At 38.9% G+C, this 22073-nt stretch overlaps 1 protein-coding gene across 6 annotated transcripts in view; it reads left to right on the top strand.

Annotated features, from left to right (window-relative positions):
- The window catches only part of asb15a (ankyrin repeat and SOCS box containing 15a), a 37001-nt gene extending 22930 nt beyond the window's left edge, over positions 1–14071 (top strand). For 5 of the 6 annotated variants that reach the window (XM_069903372.1, XM_069903371.1, XM_069903370.1 and 2 more), the window contains one exon: positions 11496–14071. In XM_069903372.1, the coding sequence (XP_069759473.1) occupies positions 11496–11671 (176 nt within the window). In that variant the 3' untranslated portion in view covers positions 11672–14071. Of the gene's footprint in view, positions 1–9888; positions 10132–11495 lie in introns of those variants that run through there. The other variant, XM_069903373.1, reaches the window with a different exon arrangement.
- The last annotated feature ends 8002 nt before the right edge of the window (positions 14072–22073 follow it).

Below are 22073 nucleotides of genomic sequence, written 5' to 3'. Positions count from 1 at the left end.
CCACAGCCATCCATTGACTCCACCACTGATGGACGGCAATAGTAGTTTGTAAATTTGTATCATCTGCAGGCTGCAGAAATACTCCTTGGGCAGGGTCTTTTAACCCATGACGACATTACACAGAAATGGAAGGACAAGGGCAATAAAAGCATGAGGACACCAGCACGTAGACCTTTTATTCCATTGGTGTCCTCTTGGTATGGAAAGCAAGTGACTTGTTGGGGCCCAGTATGCTGGATTAACAAGGAAAAGTTCAGGAGCCCCCCACAAATCCCGGTGAGCACGACACAACCCCACAGCAGGCACCAAACGACCTATTCCCCCATGGAGAGAAAAGGAGTGGTTCAATAAAGGCTCCTGGCCTGAAATATTTACTGACGAGTTCTCTGCGAGAATACTGCCTGACTTTCTGAGTCCTCTAGCTTCTCTTTATTTCCCCATGCTACTGGAGTCGAGCAGCATCTGTGGAGGCAAAGGGGTGGATGACGTTTTTCAGGTCAAGACTGTTAGGAATTAAAGTACCTTTAAAGAAATTGCTCGAGACAAAAATTGAGAACAAAGAACATTTATTACTACAACAATGCAAAGTTGGGTGCTTCCCCTTACCCTGGGAATACACACACATACTGGGGCTCACCCAACTTTTATACAGTCAATTTCAGTATCAGAATGCCCTCCCCCTTACATTCTTCTGCCCCCTGGATGGGTTTGGCATAGGTAATTCTTCCTGCCTACGTGCAGTTTCAGTACACTTGGAGGACCAGGGGGTATCCTGTGGGTGCCCCATCATGTCATTGTCCTTATTCACACCTTCCTGATTCTCTGGGCTACAGTCTCTTAATATGCAGAGTTGACTCATTCTATCTAGGGTTGGCTAATTTCATATGTATAAATCTGTGTATGGTTAGCTAATTAGAAATGTATGACTTGGTACTTCTGTCCAGGGCTAGGAGACCCTTATCTGATCCAGACTACCTCAACTTCCTACATTCTATTGTACCTTACCATTCCTTATCTTAGTCCTATGGTCTTGTCACAAAGGATAGAAGATTCTTATGTTAATCGTGCTGACTCTGCTTTCCTGCATCCTAAGCCCCAAACTTATCCTGTTTGAACTGGTTTCAGCCATTTTACTGATGAACTTTAGTTTCTTCCATGTTCATAATTTTAGGTCAATTTTCCCATCTCTCACAATCCTCACTTTTCTTTTAGATCAGTAATACTGATCTTTCACCATGATCAGTGTTACTGATCTTTGGTTACTAGTGTCAGTGTGACTGATCCCCCCCCCCCTCTCCTCACTTTTCTTTTAGATCAGTAACACTGATCTTTCAAGTGTAAGGTGTAGTTTTACCCAGCTGGTCAATAACCGAATTGTAATGTCTGTGTAAAGTCTTTAGGTAGGGGAGCACCATGAAGGTCAGGGGAGTGAGTCCAGCTGCTTATTAGGGTTTGGAGTATCAGGCTCCAGTTCTCAGTAAAGAGTCTAGTCCATCCCATACGTTGAAATATTGAAGCAGTGTCTTTGAAGCACACGACCTTTGTAAGTGTTGTCCCGACGAAGTCTGTGAGAGGCGCTGCCTTCAGCAGCGAACGAGTAGCAGTCTATGAGAAGCGCTGCCTTCAGCAGCGAACGAGTAGCAGTCTATGAGAAGCGCTGCCTTCAGCAGCGAACGAGTAGCAGTAGTCAGGCGGTTCCGTTTGATTGTGGCTCGTATCTGATGTCCTCTTCAGCCCCGAACCCTAGGGCCAACGATCTCCGAAGGCTGTTTGGAGCCTGATATTAAAGTGTCAAGCAGCTCACGTTGTTGGAAACTGGTGCTCCCTTTCATGGGGTGATGAAAAGTGACCAAGCAGGGGGGGGATTGTTTCTTGTGATTTAACTGTGTGTTGCAGCTTGTCTGCTAACATTAGCATATATATCATTGAACTTGTGAGTTGCAGCCTGTCTGTGTACATTAGCATATGTATTAACTCTCTCTCTCTCTGTTACATGTACAATGCTGACTACCATTCTGTCTGTCTTTGTCCCACCATGTCCTTTGTGCTATCGCTTCAAAACTCCTGTCTTTAATACCTGTGTAGGCTATGATACAAATTAGATGTACTCCACTAAAGCTGTTTAATTCCCCTGGTCCGTATTGGGATCCCTTATATCCCATTATGATTATACATTAAATCTATGCCCTGTCTACATTCTAAAGGAGCTGAATTGTAACCTCTGCTGCCCCTATTCCAGGGGGGCTTAAAACATTAACGAACAATATTCCAAAGAAATTAGTAAACAACAATGAACAATACATGTAAAGCTCATTAAAAACAGCATTAAAATACAATAAGAACTGAATAAAGCACAATAAATGTAAAGCTCATTGAAAACTGCAATAAAATACAATAAGAACTGAATAAAACACAATAAATGTAAAGCTCATTGAAAACTGCAATAAAATACAATAAAAACTGAATAAAACACAATAAATGTAAAGCTCATTGAAAACTGCAATAAAATACAACAATAACTGAATAATCAAAAGACAAGTAAAATACAACAATAACTGAATAAACCATTAAAGAAACGAAAAAAAATGTTAAATTACGGCACTTTGTAACAATCTGACTTTCCCTTGTGTTAGTGTAAAAATTGTAAAATGAAACACAAACCATATTTGCATGGGTTTTGAATATGTTAGACCTTATTAAAATGCAGTTGGAGCTGCTTGTCTGTATGGGGCACAACCCTCCAATTTGTTAGAGTGAGTACATAACAGACATTGCAGCACAAGAGCCCCTGCAAGAGAACTTGAAACATATTCAACCTTTAGTTCTGCCTTAAGTAAAATGCCTTGTGCCACAGCTCACAGGAGCTGGCCTTATTTAAAACAGTCTGTAAAACAGGCACCAAAAAAAAGTTAAAAGATGTTCTTATGAAGATTGCACACACAATAATTTAAGTACAGGCTAGTTTCTATTATATTCCACTTAAAAGTTCTGCTGCATGAATCCTGGAGCTTGTGGAGTCATTATTGAATCAAGAAATATTGGTACCATGCCAATCTCATTCTAACATGCCAATTTCTCCAGTCCTTAAGTCAAGATGTACTGAATAGCATCTGGTACAAGATCTGTGAGTTCTTAATGATATTATTATTCTTATGCACCCAATTGTTCTGAACTATGCCACCAATTTAAATCATATTCCACCTATTGCAGTACTCACACACCACCATAGACCAGTTCGCAGGTTTATTTCTCCATTAAGCTGAATCCAGTTGCGCAGGATTTACCTCCGTGATTATTTACAATGTAACTTCCGCACTACCGGATTTAAATATAAACCTGATGAATGGGGGAAAGTTATCATGAATTAAATAACAGCGGCAATACAGAGAAATTGTGCTGAGGCATTAATTTCACTCCGGAGGAAAATGCACCAGAGAAATGAATGATTAAACTTATAGGAATCCCCATAGGAATCCCCAGAGGTATCTTTATTCTCCAGAGGTGGGTGATCTTTAAACTCACGGACCTTGACTGCTGAATGTGTAGAAGAAATGTATTAAATGTGTTGATAGGGCTCCATACCTCTAACTGCAAGACAAGAGCCTGAAGCCTCAATTTCAAGTGCCACAGTGCACTTAAAGGGACATGCACACTCCCCCTTCAACTGGCTGATCCAGCCACTTTACACATCAGATCCTTTCTTTATCTCACATACACTTAAAGTTAAGATGTATAGAACTCACCCTATTTGCGCAAACATTTCTCCCTGCAAATGTTATAACATCACTATTCTCAGGTAGTCCCTGTGCAAAATCACATTTGAATACAATTTATTTCATAAATTGGAATTAACTGGTAGTTAAATTCGCTAATTCTTCAGTATTGAAAAATGATCCTTTATGACATTTAAATTTTAGCATGAATTTTAATCAATATTGGTCAGTGACTGAAGTGGGAAGTCGTGATTTATGAAATTATCTCTGGTCTCTACTCTCCCACTCCCTGCACTTCTCCCAACATTCAGGAGCTGGCACACAGTCCCTGCCTTTTCCATGTTACTCATCTACTATTACTTTAACTGCTTGCATCAAAATGTTAGCCTTTGCTTTCTGCTTATCCTCAGGTGTCTGGACAAATGCTTTTTGTGTGATCTGTAGAAGCTGGGTTATTCCCTGCTCATGCCAATTTTCTGTCTTTTGTAATTTTCTCTTAATGTCTGGGGCTGAGTTGGTAACAAAACCTGTTAGTACCAATTGTTCCCCTGCTGGGGATTCTATGTCGAGACCCCCATATTGTATATATATTTGGTCCCAAAAATTGGTCTAACTGTTCAGCACATCCCTGGGGATCTTCTATCAGGGAGGTCAGTTCTTTCTTAAAGTTACACACTTCAGTACTGGTCAGGGGCACATTTACAAAACCGAGACCCTCTCCCATGGGAACTTCCCACAGTGGTCTCATCCAATTGGTTTCTAGCTTATTAGGTCTGGGTTCCTGCTCCCTGGGAAATGAATCAAAGGGTTCTGCCCTTTCTTCCTGAAGAGTCTCACGCTGTTCTGAATTAAAGTTACCTCTCTCTCCTGCCAACAGAGGTGGTAATCGAGTGCTTTGTGAGCAAGTTATCATACCACTCCTGCTCTCTTCTCTCTTCTCTAGTGGTGGGGGAGGTGGGGAAGGTGCAGAAGGGTAGGTCATAGGAGGGGAAGGAAAGATAGGAGCCGGCATAGGAGGAACATAGGGTGCAGGGAGGGAATGTAACACATCCCAACCCTGTGATTCAGGGACAAGAGGTTCCTCCTCTCTCTTATCCCTGGATTCTTTCTCATTCAAAACCAGCTGTTCAATGGATCCCTTGAGCCAGCAGGCTGCATATTCCCTGCTCTCAACATTGTCTGGCTGGTTTTGATAGAGCCATAAGTTCAAAGCTTCACACATCCATTCATCCTCGGATCCGAATTTTGGCCAGTACACGGAGCTCCCTTTAACCGGGTATCCCACCCATTCATTACAACAATACCTGACCGTCGTCAGTTTGTCTTTACCGCGGGTCTTTCCTGTGCCCCACTCAGATAACATCATCCCAAGCGGGCTGTACGTAGCTATCTGGTGGTCACGTCCTGTGTCAGGACTCTCATCTCTACTGCCCGCTATTCCCATACTTAGGAACAAGTAAAATACTCTTACCGAGTTCTGGCAGTACTGCTCTAGCGCGCGTCCTTCCGCCGTTTGTTCTCAATGCCTCTTCTCGGATATCACTCGCTTCTTCCACTGACCAGCCACCCGTCGCCCGTGAGTCCAGCTGAATCAGCCGGGGTGCACCTACTCTCGTCGTCGGGGTACTCTGTCAGTGGAGGGAGTGTGATCCCGGACGAGCCCCCATTTGTTAGGAATTAAAGTACCTTTAAAGAAATTGCTCGAGACAAAAATTGAGAACAAAGAACATTTATTACTACAACAATGCAAAGTTGGGTGCTTCCCCTTACCCTGGGAATACACACACATACTGGGGCTCACCCAACTTTTATACAGTCAATTTCAGTATCAGAATGCCCTCCCCCTTACATTCTTCTGCCCCCTGGATGGGTTTGGCATAGGTAATTCTTCCTGCCTACGTGCAGTTTCAGTACACTTGGAGGACCAGGGGGTATCCTGTGGGTGCCCCATCATGTCATTGTCCTTATTCACACCTTCCTGATTCTCTGGGCTACAGTCTCTTAATATGCAGAGTTGACTCATTCTATCTAGGGTTGGCTAATTTCATATGTATAAATCTGTGTATGGTTAGCTAATTAGAAATGTATGACTTGGTACTTCTGTCCAGGGCTAGGAGACCCTTATCTGATCCAGACTACCTCAACTTCCTACATTCTATTGTACCTTACCATTCCTTATCTTAGTCCTATGGTCTTGTCACAAAGGATAGAAGATTCTTATGTTAATCGTGCTGACTCTGCTTTCCTGCATCCTAAGCCCCAAACTTATCCTGTTTGAACTGGTTTCAGCCATTTTACTGATGAACTTTAGTTTCTTCCATGTTCATAATTTTAGGTCAATTTTCCCATCTCTCACAAGACCCTGCATCAGAAACAATTCAGGGTCGGAACTCAAAACATCAACCATACCTTTGCCTCCACTGGTGGTGGCTGACCTGCTGATTTCTTCAACGGCTCGCCTTTTGCTCCAATACTGGTATCTTCAGTTTTTCATATCTCCAAGTTTATTTTCCCCCAGAATTATCATTCAACCATCACATAAATATGAAGATGTTCAGGTGACCATTTGTCAGCTCCATCTGTCTTTTACTTCCCTTTTTGGTGGTTAATTATTTGAAAAGAGCAAATAGGGAACTGGGTTTCTTCACATTAATCCTGCCAATTTATTTCACAGAGGAATTCAAAACAAACAAAAATCACTTTTTTTGGAAGGCCATGTTTTTCTGAGACTTGTTCTTTCCTTAACCACTGACATGTTACATGTTCAGATCCATAATTTTAGATTAATGAGACAAGCTTATGTTAACGTGGTAGCAAGCTTACTGCATAGATTTGTACCAATCTAGTGCCAGATTCATTGACCCAGTGAAATTAATGTCAGAATTAGACAAAATTTTTTTGTACACTTTATTTAAAATTTAAAACCACAAAATAAATGTTTATAATATTTCAAATTCAATCCAAACACACACACATAAACACATAGGAAAAAGAAAGAAAATAAAATAAGATAGATGAAACCTCCTATTACACCACCCCCTCCCCCAACCTGAATTAGACAGATGAAACCTCCTACTACACCACCCCCCTCCCCAACCTGAATTAGACAGTTGAAACCTCCTACTACACCACCCCCCTCCCCGAACCTGAATTAGACAGATGAAACCTCCTACTACACCACCCCCCTCCCCCAATTTGAATTAGAGGGAAATTTGTAGAAAGCATCATATTAAAGCATTCCTCTCTCATTCTTGGTTCTAAACTTCTAAAGGAGAAAATGGCTTTTCTTTCTCACATACATCTCCACAATCCATGCTATCACTTTTATTTCTGATCTTAACTTTACTACTCGATGCAGAAAAAATGAAAATATCAGGGTGTTTCCATTGAAGAACAAAAGTATTTTACCAGATGGCAAAAGCATGAGCTGTCTGTAAAACCAGTGCTCTTTGAAAGAACGGAGTTATTCCCCACCTCCCTGCTGACAATTTATTTATTAAAATGGAGAATTCAAGTCAGAAGCTACTTCATTAAATCGCCTTTCAAATCATTGTCATCAGTGATATTGTTCCCTCAGTTCACTTTCAGTGTACATTTTTAAAAAGTCAATTCTCGATAATATTTGAGAATTAAGTTCAGCTGATCTCTGTGTCCAGACTGAATGCACGCCTACAGCTGGAACAAAGCTCAGGCTTATTACAGTTTTGGTTGATGCATTTTCAGGTTCCTCTCACCTAATTGGGATAATTACCTCTTCCAGGCATGTTGGCGGATTGGCAAAAGTTAGTGGATCTAGAACAAGGAGCCATAGATGTAAAACTAAACACATGGAATTGGGGCAGAGAGCTAGGGAAGCAATCCTCTTTTCTGCATAGAGTGTTAGATTGCAGTGTGCATATCAGAATTAATCGCTGAAGTAGAAACCATTTCAACATTTGATAATGTTCAGTAACAAGTTGAGGGAAATGGGATAAAAGATCTGGTAATGGGAGACCTGGGATTGGGATGATAATTGATGTGAACTAATTGAGCCAGACAGCCAGGTTCTCTTGTGCACTGTTTGTGTCAGCCATAGTTATTTCTATTTGTACAATCAAAACACTGTTTAAATGATTGAAGAGGTTGACCTGCAGACTTAAACATTCCAGCTTGAATAATTCCAGGCACTTTGCCATTTTTCTTTCTCTAAAGGCAACTCCATTCATCCACAGACAGCTGGAACTAAGATGCTAAGGTCTTTGGTTCCCAGCTATTCAGTACCTGGGAAATGAATTCTTAATAGCATGCTAATTTTTGCCTCCTGTGTCTGACCAGGTGACCACGTAAATCTGTATTTGAACTGGAAGCAATTTGGCAATCTTTCTGAAGCTGACTGAAGTTAGCAAAAGCCTCCTTGATTTAGTCATGTGAAAATCTTTGTCCTATTGCTGAAACTCTCTGGTCAACCCATCACAGGGGCCTAAAACAATCAAACTGCACCTCTGTCCTTGCAAAGGGAGCAGGCACTTATGCAAGGATTATCCTGGCATGGCATACTGTCCTGCCCTATCATGTTACATAAGAACAGAAGAACAACAAGCCTGCTGCACCATTCAATAAGATCTTGGCTGATCTCACCATGGACCCAAGTCTAGTTTATTGTCATCTGATTTTACAAGTACAACCCAACAAAACAGCGTTTTCCAGTCCTTGGTACATGTAGTGATATGATTGTATGCGCTGGTTGGCCCTCCCTCCGGGTGTCCTTCTACCTTGGCTCCTCCCTTAGTCTTACCCATGTGACCCCGGGCCATAAAGGTCGAGTCCCCTCTCCTTCCCGCTCATTCTAGCCTTGGACCTGGGCCAGCAATCTCTGGTACAATAACGCCTATCATTCCCCTCAGTCTTTGTCTGAGTCATTATTCGGGCTACTGATAATGCCCAACAGTACAAAACATGCAGACAGACGGGGGGGGGGGGGGGGGGAGCGTGGCAAGATGGCGTAGAGTCTAGACGTGCAATCTCGACCTCTCTGGCCAGACTTTTAAATACCTATTCCTTAACCCTTTGTTTCCAAGTTTAAACTTTTTAAATTTTAGTTTAAAGTATTAAGGAATTATTATGGCCACTAATGGTAAAAAGACTAAATCTCAAGTTCAAAGGAAAATACATTTTCGAAGTGCTGAAGATTTGGGGCCTAGATGACTTGAAACAGCCCCAGGCTCAATTTCTTCATTGCCTAAATCCCAAGGATCGCCTGTGGAGGCTGAAAAGGAAATGCATCAGGCAGCATTACAATCTGAAGAATTCGCTTTTCTTCACGGATATAAGAGGACAAATACGTAGCTAACCATTATCTCCTAAAGAAAAATTTGGTAGTTCTGGAAATGGAAGAAATGGCAGAAATGGGAAAAATGGGAATGGAAAGAGTCCACCTCCTTCTGAAATGGGATCTTCGAGACTGGAGTCTTTTGGATGAAAAGAAGAATTTTCTTATTTTTTCTTTTGTTATTATGATACTTGGATGTTACTGATTGTTTGGCTGGGGAGGGGGAGATTTGCACTAAGTTCTTTACTAGTCATCACCCAATTTTTGTTTAGGGGATTACTACCTATTAGAAGTTTTGTTTTGGGGGGATATTTTTTTATTGTTTTTTTTTCTTAGTTTTTAATTTGTGATTTTTTTTATTGGAGGGCCTATATGCGTTGATTTGAGTTTTTATATAAAGATATTATTGGTATTTAGTAATAATATGTCGAAGTTGAGGTTTGCTACTTTTAATGTTCGAGGAAAACATGCAGACACAACCAGACATACCACACATGCAAACAAACAATACACATGCAGGACAAGTATTTCATCTATACAAATAAATAAATAAATATTGCTTGGTACATTTGAGACCCTTGGATGGTTAGTCTGAACCGCCCCTTTGGTTGTTCAGTATTCTCACTGCCCATGGAAAGATGGCTGGTGGAGCTGGCTCTGATGTATCTCTTCCCCAACAGGAGCGGCTGAAAGATGCTGTGTGCAGGATGTAAGGGGTCCTTAACGATTTTGCACACCCTCTTCAGATGACAATCCCAGTAGATCATGTCATGGGTGGAGGGGGGGGGGGGGGTGAGGGTAACTCCAGTGATCCTCTCTGCCACTCTTATGGTCCTGTGGATTGACCTCTGACCTTTTCCCTTGCAGCAACCGTATCATTCTGTGCAGCTGGCCTGGACGCTCTCGATAGAGCTCCTATAGAAGGTTGACATAATGGTGGCTGATAGCCCTGCCCACTTCAGTCTTCTCCAGAAGTGCAGTCACTTTTGCATCTTCCTGACAAGTGAGGAGATGCTGAGTGTCCGCAATAGGCCACTACCAAAATGAACTCCAAGGAAGTTGGTGCTCTCCACTCTCTCTACTACAAAGTTCCGACTCCACCTATCTAATTTTTATCCATAAACACAATGTTTGAGTTTTATTTTGTGACATCCGAGTCCAGAAATAAAGTTTCGGTCAATTGTCTTCGGATGCTGAGTAATTTCACATTGAAATGGCCGACCATTAACCAGATTATTTAATTGATCTCTCTCACTTAATTATAATTACAACTTTGGTCCAGAAGAAATGAGGTACAAGTGATTGGTACTTTTAGTAAAGTAACATCAAGGTGCCCTCATAGAACGGGTCATGTGACAAAGAGGAAACAATCCATTGGCTGAAGCCATGCCTAAAATGAAAGCTGAATGTGTTAATTGTGAGTAAGTTATCTTAGCCCCATGACCTTGCTGCATTTGACAAAAATTATCCCGGCCAGAAGTGTTGACTTGACCATTTCTACCTACTGATGGTACATGACCCACTGAGTCCCTCCAACATCTCATTGTTTGCTTCAGATGATTTGTTTGTGCTTTTATCACCCCCTACATAGCCAGCATTGACCTCTTATCAGCTTAAGGCATCTGCTTCCATCTACCTTTCTTTTCTTATCTGTTGCTACCTATCACTCATCTTCATCTGTCCCAAACTCCACCACTCCTACATGGCATGGATTCCAGTATCTGTAGTCGCTCGTGTACAGTTCACATTTATTGTCACATACATAATATCACAAACAACCCTGAGATACTTTTTCCTGCAAGCAGAATTTCTAATGATCAGTAACTGTAATCAAAAAGAAAGAAATGTAAACAAAAGAAATAAATGACTGCAAAAACAGAAAAATAAATATTCAGTAATAAATAATGAGAAAAATAAGAGTCCATAAATGTGTCTCTGATTGAATCTATTGTTTAGGAGTTGAGGGGTAGTGTAGATGTAGATTTTTTTGATGGTGAGGCTAGTATTGCCTGTGATATACAGTTCTATGTCCACTAGCTTTTGCAAGGCTTTCCACTCAGAAGTATTGGTATCCCTATACCAGACCATGATGCAGCTGGTCAGCACACCTTCCACTGCACATCTGTAGAAGTTTGTCTCGGTTACCAATGGCTTACTGAACCTCCACTCCTGAGGAAGTAGAGGCGCTGATGGACTTTCTTCACGGTGAATTAGTATGATGAGTCCAGGAAAGTTCCTCCAAGATATTTAAATTTACTCACCCTCTCCACTTCTGATCCCGCAATGATCAGATGACTAGTTGGGTGATGACTAGTAAAGAACTTAGTGCAAATCTCCCCCTCCCCAGCCAAACAATCAGTAACATCCAAATATCAATGATAAAAAGGGGCAATGAGTCAGTATGCAGGAGGGAGATTGAAAACTTGGCCGAATGGTGCACTGTGCGTACTCAAACAATCATGCATTTCTTGCAGAAAACCCTCGTCTTTTGAAGCATTTGTGCCGGCTGAACCTACGGAAAAAGATTGGGCAAAGGCGACTACAAGACTCTACGTGTTTATCGTCCCTTCCGCTCCCTCCAATGCTTGTGGATTATCTTTTGTATAAGGAATATGACCTATATGGAAGAGGTCTTGATCCACTCTTTTAATAGTGATATCTGTAAGCCACTGTGTGTCAGAATTGTAATTCTAGAGCATTATATTTCATATTCAACTTTAGTAAACCATCAGATTACTGACACAGCAAGAAAATCCATGCAGCAAATGACAAATCTGCAGCTTTCAACATTGGAACACTTCTGCTTAAACTATTTTGCAACTACAATATTTGCAAACCATGAAAGTTAAAAATTCAGAGCTTCTCAAATAGAGAACTGAACTAACCAGATGCCCTTTATATTTTTTTTTGCCATACACCATCCCTTCAATTTACGAGTTTTGGTGAAGTTTTTTTTATAAGCGAGTACAGTTTTTAAAGTTAACCTGTTCCATTGAACATGTTGAGAATGAGGGCTACTCATTTTGAACAGGAAATGATCAGTCATCAAAGTGTGAGAAACAGAAGTACCTTCACAGATTTCGCTCCAGACAAAAATTGAGAACAAAGAACATTTATTGTACAACAGTGCAAAGTTGGGTGCTTCCCCTTACCATAGGAATACACACACATACTGGGGCTCACCCAACTTTTATACAGTTCATTTCAGTGTAGAGGTACCCAACCCCCCTTAACATTCTTCTGCCTCCTGGATTGGTTTGGCATTTGGTAATTCTGTCTGCCCATTTCTGTAAACTTGAAAGACCATGGGGTATCCTGTCTGGGTCCCATCATGTCATTGTCCTTATTCATGAATCTGCCTTTGTCCTTATACATACATCTCAACCCCCAGGACTTACTAATTCTGCAGAACTTGCTAATTCTTTCTATCACTCACTATAAGACCCTTATTCTATTATACTTGCGTAACCCTTCCTCGCACTCTTATCGGAATTCATCCCTACTCAGCACTTACTTAACTTCCTCTAATCTAGTCTAGTATTCCTTATTTCATTCATACTAGCTTAACTTCCTATATTCTATTATCTCTCACAAAAGTGATGGAGGACATTATGTTAAATTTGCATCATACTACATAGTGACTTTGTAAATTCAAGACTTTGTCAATCAGTGCAACCAGGCCCTATATTGTTCTCATTGTTAATGCATTTTGCTATGCTTAAAGGCCATTTCCCAAGTTGATGCAGAACATAAATGATAAATGTTTGTCAGCTTCCCTTCCCCCCCACAACTGTAACTGAATCTTACCCTCTGGATGGATGAATTGAAGAGAAATGCACACAGACACTCTACCAGTTTATATATTGGCATGCCAATCTGAAATTATATCTTTTGGCATAATTAAGCTCTTCATTTGATAGGACCTCTAACAGCAGTTTAATTATAGTCCTGTGAGAAACAGAAGTACCTTCACAGAAATTGCTCGAGACAAAAATTGAGAACAAAGAACATTTATTATACAACAATGCAAAGTTGGGTGCTTTCCCCTTACCCTGGGAATACACACATACACTGGGGCTCACCCAACTTTTATACAGTTGATTTCAGTATGGAAGTACCCTCCCCCTTACATTCTTCTGCCTCCTGGATTGGTTTGGCATTTGGCAATCCTGTCTGCCTACGTGCTGTTTCTGTTTCTGTGAACTTGGAGGACCAGGGGGTATCCTGGCGGTGTCCCGTCATGTCATTGTCCTTATTGACAAACCTGCCTTTGTTCTAATTCACACCTTCCCGACTCTCAGGGCTACAACCTTCTTATATGCAGAACTTGCTAATTCTGTCTCTAGAAGACTCTTATCTTATCCAACTTAACTTCCTACATTCTATTATCTTATCCTATTCATACTGGCTTTATTCACAAGACTGCCTAAAGAAATCTCTTGGTGCCTGCCACATTGACCACCGCCAGTGGGCTGATAACGCCTCAAACCGTGCATCTTGGCGCCTCACAGTTTGGCGGGCAGCAACCTCCTTTGAAGAAGACCGCAGAGCCCACCTCACTGACAAAAGGCAAAGGAGGAAAAACCCAACACCCAACCCCAACCCACCAATTTTCCCCTGCAACCGCTGCAACCGTGTCTGCCTGTCCCGCATCGGACTTGTCAGCCACAAACGAGCCTGCAGCTGACGTGGACTTTTTACCCCCTCCATAAATCTTCGTCCGCGAAGCCAAGCCAAAGATATCTATACTAGTTTCCTCATCTTCATATTTTCATACCAGTTACTCATCTCTCACAGTCCAAGACAAATAACTCCTCTGCTCATCATTCTCTGTGAGGCCGAATGGGTTACAGAGATTGGTGACCTCTTCTAGATTCCAGACTCTGGCATTGTTTGATGGAAAGTCTGGGTCAGGGTCAGGGTCATTCACGCAGACATATTTTACGAGTGTTATATTTTTAAACAAAAGCTTTATTTTATTTTAAAATTGCAACCTTTCCCTGTATTTCAAAGTAATTCACATTGCATTAAAGGGAGACTCAAAATAAAATTATTCTATGTACTTAGTATCTTCTCATATCTGATATTTTTCACTTGAATAGAACTGAATATCAGGAGTTAAGTACATGTGGGCTGTTGACACTTTCACGTGAGTTTAGCCTAGCAACCAAATATATCTTTGGGCAAAACTATCTCCCAGCTGTTTCATCATCAGAGAACATAATTACATTTTGAAAGTATTTGCTTGCCTGGTTGATTTATTCCAAATCGATTACAGATTACTTCATGGCTGTGCAAGCAATTGAGATGGTTTCAAAGCTGTTTCTATCATTTTGTACTGTCCCTGTGAAATGATGAGGTATCTGTTTTATTCCACAGAGGCTTTGAAAATATTTGTGTTCATCGTCCGACAGATTGGCTTTAAATATTTCTACAACTTCTGATTTTCTCTGTCCTTCAGCAGTTTTACAAGACCAGGTTCTGCAAAAAATGTGCTTGCTGGGGCTTTATTGCTCTTGTTTGGATGACAAGGGTTCATTGTAACTGACCAAGACTCTCAGCCCTTCTCTGATGTAAACTTTACTGAGCTTTTTTGAATCTGATAGGAAAACATGGCCAAGCTGTTCTCAAAGGCAATTATGGAAGAACCATAAACATTGGCTTTGCCAATGAGGTCCAGCAGTTAGAAGTAATTTTTTTTTAAAATGGCGCAGTCATTTAAAAAAAAATCAGAATTGGAAAATTTTAGACAAAATTGATGGCATCCATCATGATTGTAAGTTGAATGTTACAGCAATTTTTCAGGAAACACTTGGAGTGGGGGTGGGGAGGAAATGTCTGAATATTTATGAGCTACTAAAACTTCCAATTAGAGAGAGATATGGAGTAGACACTTCTATCACAACTCCATACTTTCAGTATATGTTTTTCCCCTGTTTACTTTTTTAAAACTTTCAAAGTGGTGTTGAATTTCATATTCTGTGCTTGAAATGGCTAAAGAAGTGGAAAGAAACAAGAAACTCTGGCTGATCCACAGCCAAACCCAATTTACTGAGGGCTTCTCCGGAGCACTTGAAGAAATCAAAGCATTTATTGCTGCGGAATTTAATCATCTAGAAGATAAACTTTTTGGCACTGGAGAATCGACTTGCACAGGTCTGTCGTTCTACTGAAGAACAGGGTGAGTGTTTAACCTCAGTAAAATCTACTTTAAAGGATTTGAAAGATTAGGTCCGCCACCTGAAAGATAACAACAAAACTTTTTGATCTGGAAAGTCAAGGTAGGCGGCAGACCCTGCGTATTGTAGGCTTGGCCTGAAACTGGTATGCTTACCAAATTTTGTAACGGTGTTTGGGGATGCTATGTTTCTAACATCACTGGTGCACATCGCTCACTACTACTCAAGCCTAAACTGGGGCAAAAACCACTTTTGATGATTATACGCCCACATCACTATCAAACATGAAGCCCGTCAGAAAGATATACTACAATATCAAGGTAATTTAGAATTGTTGAAGATTACTCTCCAGAAATTGTGAAGAAGAAGGCCATCTACAGGGAAGTTATGTCAGAGCTGTACAAGCGTGGGTGTAAGCCTTCAATAGTTCCCACTAGACTTCACGTGTCTCTTCCAAATGTGAGCAAGAAATGGTTTCGTTGGGTGGAGGTAGCTCGGGAGTATAGTCGTAACCTTCCCGCTCCATTTACTTAATGACACTTTTTTTTTCTGTTGACTGGCTGTTTTGAACTGATGATTGAATTTTTAACTTGTTAAAGGTTCATTCATTTGCTTTTGTAAGACTTTCACAGGGAAAGCAATGTTATTGGGAATTGATTGAATTTGGAGTGATTGAAGGAAAAGAATTTGACACACTTTAATTATATTTATGGTAAAGATTATCTTACTAAAACAGGATTAAAAAATCTTATTTTGTACAATTTGTAGCACATTTAAAAGAAAATTTTAAGTAATTTTAATCTCTTTTTTGACATATACTGGGATTTAGATAAAACGTAGCTTATTTTGGTCTGTTATGAGCAGCTGCAGGGGAATTGTTATTATTTTGTTTAAGAGCAGGGTCACCTAACCTCAACTGGAAGATAATGGAGTTTCTAGAATTAATTAGTGCGCTGTTGACCTATTCGACTGCCTTGGGGGTGGTTTGTGGGTGTTCTGCTGGGGTGGTCTGTGGATGTTCTGTGTGGCCATGTTGCTTTATTATTGTTATGATTTTTTTGTTCCATCTTAAGAAGTTGTATTGATTTAATAAGGCCATCTGCAGGCTGGAGTTTGTTGTGCTTGATGCGTGTTGGAATTTTTGATATTAGTTTTATTGTTAGTGTTTACTTTTTATAACTAAGTGATCATGGCTAATCCTATTAAGTTCCTGAGTTGGAATGTGATAGGCCTAAATCATACAGTAAAATGAAGGAAAGTGGCTTCACATTGAAAACAACAAAGCTGCAATTATATTTTTACAGGAGACATATATGCGTGACAGTGATGTTTCAAGCTAAATCTAGAGGTATATCAATTCTCATTAATCAGAATGTTGTTTTGGATTCTAACGGTCATTTTGTTAATGTTTCAGGGAAATTACACAATAAATTGGTGGTTTTCGCAAATGTTGATGTCCCGAGTTTTTTTGAAAATTGTTTTACTTCCTTGCTGGATTTAAATCTATACTCGCTTATTCTTGTCTTGGTGGGGATTTCAGCTGCTGGTTTGTCCCTATCCTGGATCGTTTATCTTCTAAACTGGCTACATTAAACAAATCTGCCTCAATAATAAATTTTTTTATTGGACTATGGCATTTCAGATCTCTGGTGTTTTTTATCCTACTAATCGAGAGCATTCTTTCTTTTCCCAAGTTCATCACCCTTACTCACATATTGATTACTTTTTATTGATAATCATTTAATTCCACTAACTCATTCTTGTGAATACCACAGTATTGTAATATCTGAACATGCCCCTGTAACAATGTCACTGACTCTTCCTAATTTTCATCAAGATAAAAGACACTGGCACATTAATTCAGTCTTATTATCAGATAAGGACTGTTGAAGATATGGAAGTGCCGATGTTTTTCTTCTATGATATTAATCTTTCCTCAGAAACTTCTAGTTTAGTTATATGGGATACTTTCTAGGGTTTTCTTAGATGGCAAATCATTTTGTATACTGATAATAAAAAATAAATACTAATAAAGATCTGAGTTAATTAAATAAATTAAACAATTAGATCAACAACGCGCTCAAACTAAAAACCCAGATTTTTAAAAAGAAACAGATTGAACTTAAAACTAAATTTGATCTCTCTCAACATATCCAGCAGAATGCCATCTTTTGAAATCTCAAAGTCAATTTTACATTCAGGGTGATAAATCTGTTAAGTATTTAACTAACCAATTAAGAGGAATTGGTGCTAAGCGACACAATGCAAGGGTTCATAAAGATAATGGTATTATGACTTCAGATCATTTGGATATAAATTATACATTTAAAAGGTTCTACTCAAAGCTATACTCTTCTAAATGTATGAAGGATGATAATTTGATTAAGAATTTTCCAGACAAATTGAACATCCACAAGAGTTCTTCAGTCAAATTAGACTGGATAAACCTATCTTGCAAGAGAAAATAACAATTTCTATTTTCTCAGTACAATCTTGAAAAGCTGCTGAACCCAATGGGTTTCCTGTGGAATTCTAAAAATTATTTTCTCATTGTTCACACCTCACTTGAATGTGGTTTTTCCCAGATTCACTTAAACAGCGTAAACTTCCAGATTCATTTAATGAGGTTTGATTTTTAATTGTAAAGAAAGGTAAAGACACAACTGAATATTCCTCCTATAATCTGATCTCTTTACTGAATGTTAATGCTAAAATATTAGCCAATAGGATGGAAAACATTTTACTGTCAGTTATTTCTGAAGATCAGACAGGGTTTATTAAAAAACAATATTCCTATTTTAATATACATGCTTAATGAATATTATGAATTTGCCCTCTGGGAAAACTCCTGATGTATTCTATCATTGGATGCAGAAAAAGCTTTTGATCAGATAGAATGGACATATCTGTTTACAACCCTTGAAAAATTCAATTTTTTTCTGATTTTATTACATGGGTTAAATTATTATATACAGAGCCATCTGCTACAATTCTTACCAGCTTGCAACAATCTCAGCCTTTCAATCTGCAATGTGGCACTCGTCAAGGATGCCTGTAAGCCTTTATTATTTGGCGATTGAACCATTGGCAATTGCATTTCATGAGGCAAGGTCATCTTGGGGATATGGAAGAAAAGGATTGATCATAAGGTCTCCCTTTATGCAGATGATTTCAGATCCACTTGCCTCCCTCCCCCATATGATGTTCTTACTTTCACAATTCAGTCAATTTTCAGGATATAAATTGAATGTACACAAATTGAGTTCTCCTGCAGCAATATATGATGGTCCTCCTTTAAAGATTTTTAAAAATCAGCTTACCTATCTCGGTATTACAATTACAAAAAATTATAAACATCTTTTTAATGAGAATTAAACCTTTATGAGAAGGAGTTCAACTTAAAAAACTCATCTACAAAATTGCTAAATTTAACCTGCCCAAATCTTATTTTTTTAGATATTTACAAGTCTGGCATTTTTTTGAATCAAAACTATCTGATTTTTCAAGAGATCTGAATCAAATTTTGTAGATGGGTTTTTTAAGTTGAACTCCTCTCCCCCCCCCCCCCCCACCAGGACATTGTGACATTAGCCCAGTACGATCCTGCACCTTCGTGACCCAGTTCACTTGTGGATCAGTGCAGCCCACTACATGATATATATTATTTACAAGAAATTGTTATGTTTAAATCAGACTTCATTAATTAGAATTAAAAAATGCTTGGGGGACAGGATTAATATTTTACTATATCAGATGTGGATTGGGATACCATTCTTAAGTTGGCTAATACCTCTTCATTATGTGCTTGTCAATGTTTATTACAATTCTAAGTGGTACATAGAGCACACTTATCTAAAGCTAAATTATCTTGTTTCCATTTTGATACAAGTTCTTTTTGTGGCAGGTGTTAGAGGGTAGAAGCATCATTAATTCACTTGTCCTAGTCTAGAAAATTCTGGAAAGAGGCTTTCCATACTTTTTCAAAAATCTTTAACATAGATTTAATACCAAATCCCTTAGTGGCCTTCTTTGGCATAATGAGAGGGAATTATTTTCTCCGTCTCTGGTTCAGAGTCACATCATTTCTTTCGCTTCTCTTTTGGTGAGGCGTGTGATTTTACTTAAGTGGAAGGATGATGCCCCACCTACTCATGATCAGTGGTTGCGTGACCTCATGTCCTATTTGAAAATGGAGAAGATTCTTTATTCAATTAATAATTCAGATATAAGATTTCAGATGCTGTGGGGCTCATTCATGACTCATTTTCTTACTTTATAATTTCACTCAATATAATTAAATTGTCTGACTCATTTTGGCAGGGGTTTTGAGTTTTTCTCCTTTTCTTTTTACTATTTTCTTTTTGCTTTTTTCTTTATTTAATTTGTTCCTTTTTGCTCTCTCTTTTGTTATTAGTTTTTTTTATATATAGGGGAGAGAGAGAGAGAAAGAGAGAGAGAGAGATATCAAGTACTTCGAATACAAATTATGGATATGATTTACAACCTATGTATGTTTTTGTTACACTGAATGTTTTATTAATTTTGTATAATGATCCATATAATTTTATTAGCATATATTATCTGTACGAGTTCTGTATTAAAAATAATTTAAAAAATTAAAAAGAAAGAGCTACTAATAGAAATGCATGTTAATGGAATACTTTTAATGACTGAAGTGTCAGTACAAAGCGCCATGTATACCCACTTATGCTGCAAGAAGTTTGAATCATAGCCAGAATCCAAAAAGACCAGTGTTGACACCATTGTGAAATTGAGTTTGAACTTGTCAGCTAATTTGCACCAGGGATTTAACACCAATTAATTCCATATCTCAAGCTAAAATATTACATTATGAAAGGAGGAGATAAGATAGAAGCCTCTGCCAGGTGAGACGCAAACTAGGGGATGTAACCTCAAGATTTAAGGGAGCAGATGCAAGACAGACGAGTAGGAACTGTTCCTCCCAGAGAGCAATGAATCTGTGGAACTCTATTCAAGCAAGCAGTAGAGGCTGCCTCATTAATGTATTTAAAATACAGCTTAATAGATTTTTGAATAGTTGGAAATTTAAGAATTATAGGGAATAGGTGTATAGGTGGTGTTGAGACCACAGTTAGAAAACCATCGTCTTATTGAATGTTGAAACAGGCTCAACGAGCCAGATGACCCACACCTGCTCCTATTTCTTATGTATTTGTTTGTAGACAGAGTTGTCAAGCTCGCCAAAGAGATTAATAGGAAGTTATACTTGACCAAGAAACAGATGCAGGGTGAAAATGTGTATGCTGGTTAGAATTGTTAAACAAAATGGCGCTGTGCATTTATCAAAATCAGTGTATTCTGGGTCATGTTTCTTGCATTTACAACATGTATTGAGCTCTGGGAAAGAATGCCTTGATCATTGAATTGTTTTATTATCACCTGTACTAAAACATAGTAAAAAAAACCCCTTTGATTTGTGTGCTATCCAGGCAATCCAACTCATGCACAAGTAGTGCAATAATAACAAATAATAATCTTGAGAGTAGTTTTTAACTGTTCTTAAGGATAAAAAATATATATAAATATTTTAAAAGCAATATTGAATTCTTACAGATATAAATTTAAATGTAGAGTACTTAATGTAATTGCCAGTCATTTTTACATATTTTTGGATTAAATGGATTAAAACTCTGTTTAATCCAGCAATTAAATTAGTATTTATTCTTAATGTAACTACCCACCTGAATCCGTCATAAGTTTTCCCCTCCAACACTACAATTTCAAGGCCTTGAAAACATACAAAGCTACTCAGATAAGACTTTTTCTTCAGAATTAAGGCTAAATATATTTTATCTGCAACACCTGTGGCATCCGTCCTGTCTTTAAACAGAAGAAACACAAATAATCTATTTTCATGGATATTTATTTCTTGTTAACAGTACAAATGATCTTGCCTTCTTATTTGCCCTTTGGTGGTTGAATATTGATGACACAATACTGTATATTGTTTTGTTGTCTGGGATACAGTAGACAACAAAATAATCTCAACATTTCCCAGAGCAGTACATTGATCTGACCAATGCAGCAAAAAGATCTGCCCCTCATTTTTGAAATTCCTAACATGGAGTCCATAGCTATTCCCATGATGGTGTATGTTCTGCACAGGCCAGTGCTGCCAAATAGCAAACAAACTAATTTTGTTTCCAGAATCTCTGTTCAATTTTCTTCTGATTTTTTTCTAAGGAGTGAAAATCCATTCTGACGAAAGCAGAGTCATCCAGCCAACATATTTGTCCTGAACTTTAAAGACGGGGAATAGTTCCCAAATGATGACACATGATCACACACACATCTTTCCCACTTAATCCTGCCATAGAAGCTACTATCCCCACAGAGGATTTGCATGGAACATTAGGACTTGTCTAAATTTATCCTTTCATTTTGCATATATTAGTTTGTTTCCTTTTCAGTGCGCAGGAATTCCCGTGAAAATTTCTCTTGTCTGGCACGTAGATACTCAACATTTGAATGAGGAGTCAGCAGGTTAAAAGTAAGACCTTTGTTACCTATCAAAAGAGATAATGGCCAAGAAATGTGTTTGCTTGTAAGAATCATCAGCTTCATAAAAGGGCTTACTTAATGTTGGTTACACAAATGTATTCTGAATGCAGATTTAGTTACTTGCAATGTTTGGAGAGATCTGGTGCAGGTTGTATAATTTGTTCTGCTAGGAGAATATTCCATAAATGATGCATGCTGAGCGGTATACAAACTGTAGTAGCCAAATAACATTATATGCCACTTAAGTATGGAAAAGAAACTCCTCACAAATGCAGTGGGGTTTTTTTGAGGAGCGGATGGGGTATACAGGTGGGCCGTTATTGGCCGTGT

The sequence above is a fragment of the Narcine bancroftii genome, chromosome 11 (assembly GCF_036971445.1).
Source record: "Narcine bancroftii isolate sNarBan1 chromosome 11, sNarBan1.hap1, whole genome shotgun sequence".
NCBI lineage: Eukaryota > Metazoa > Chordata > Chondrichthyes > Torpediniformes > Narcinidae > Narcine > Narcine bancroftii.
This window is presented reverse-complemented; position numbering and strand designations above follow the sequence as displayed.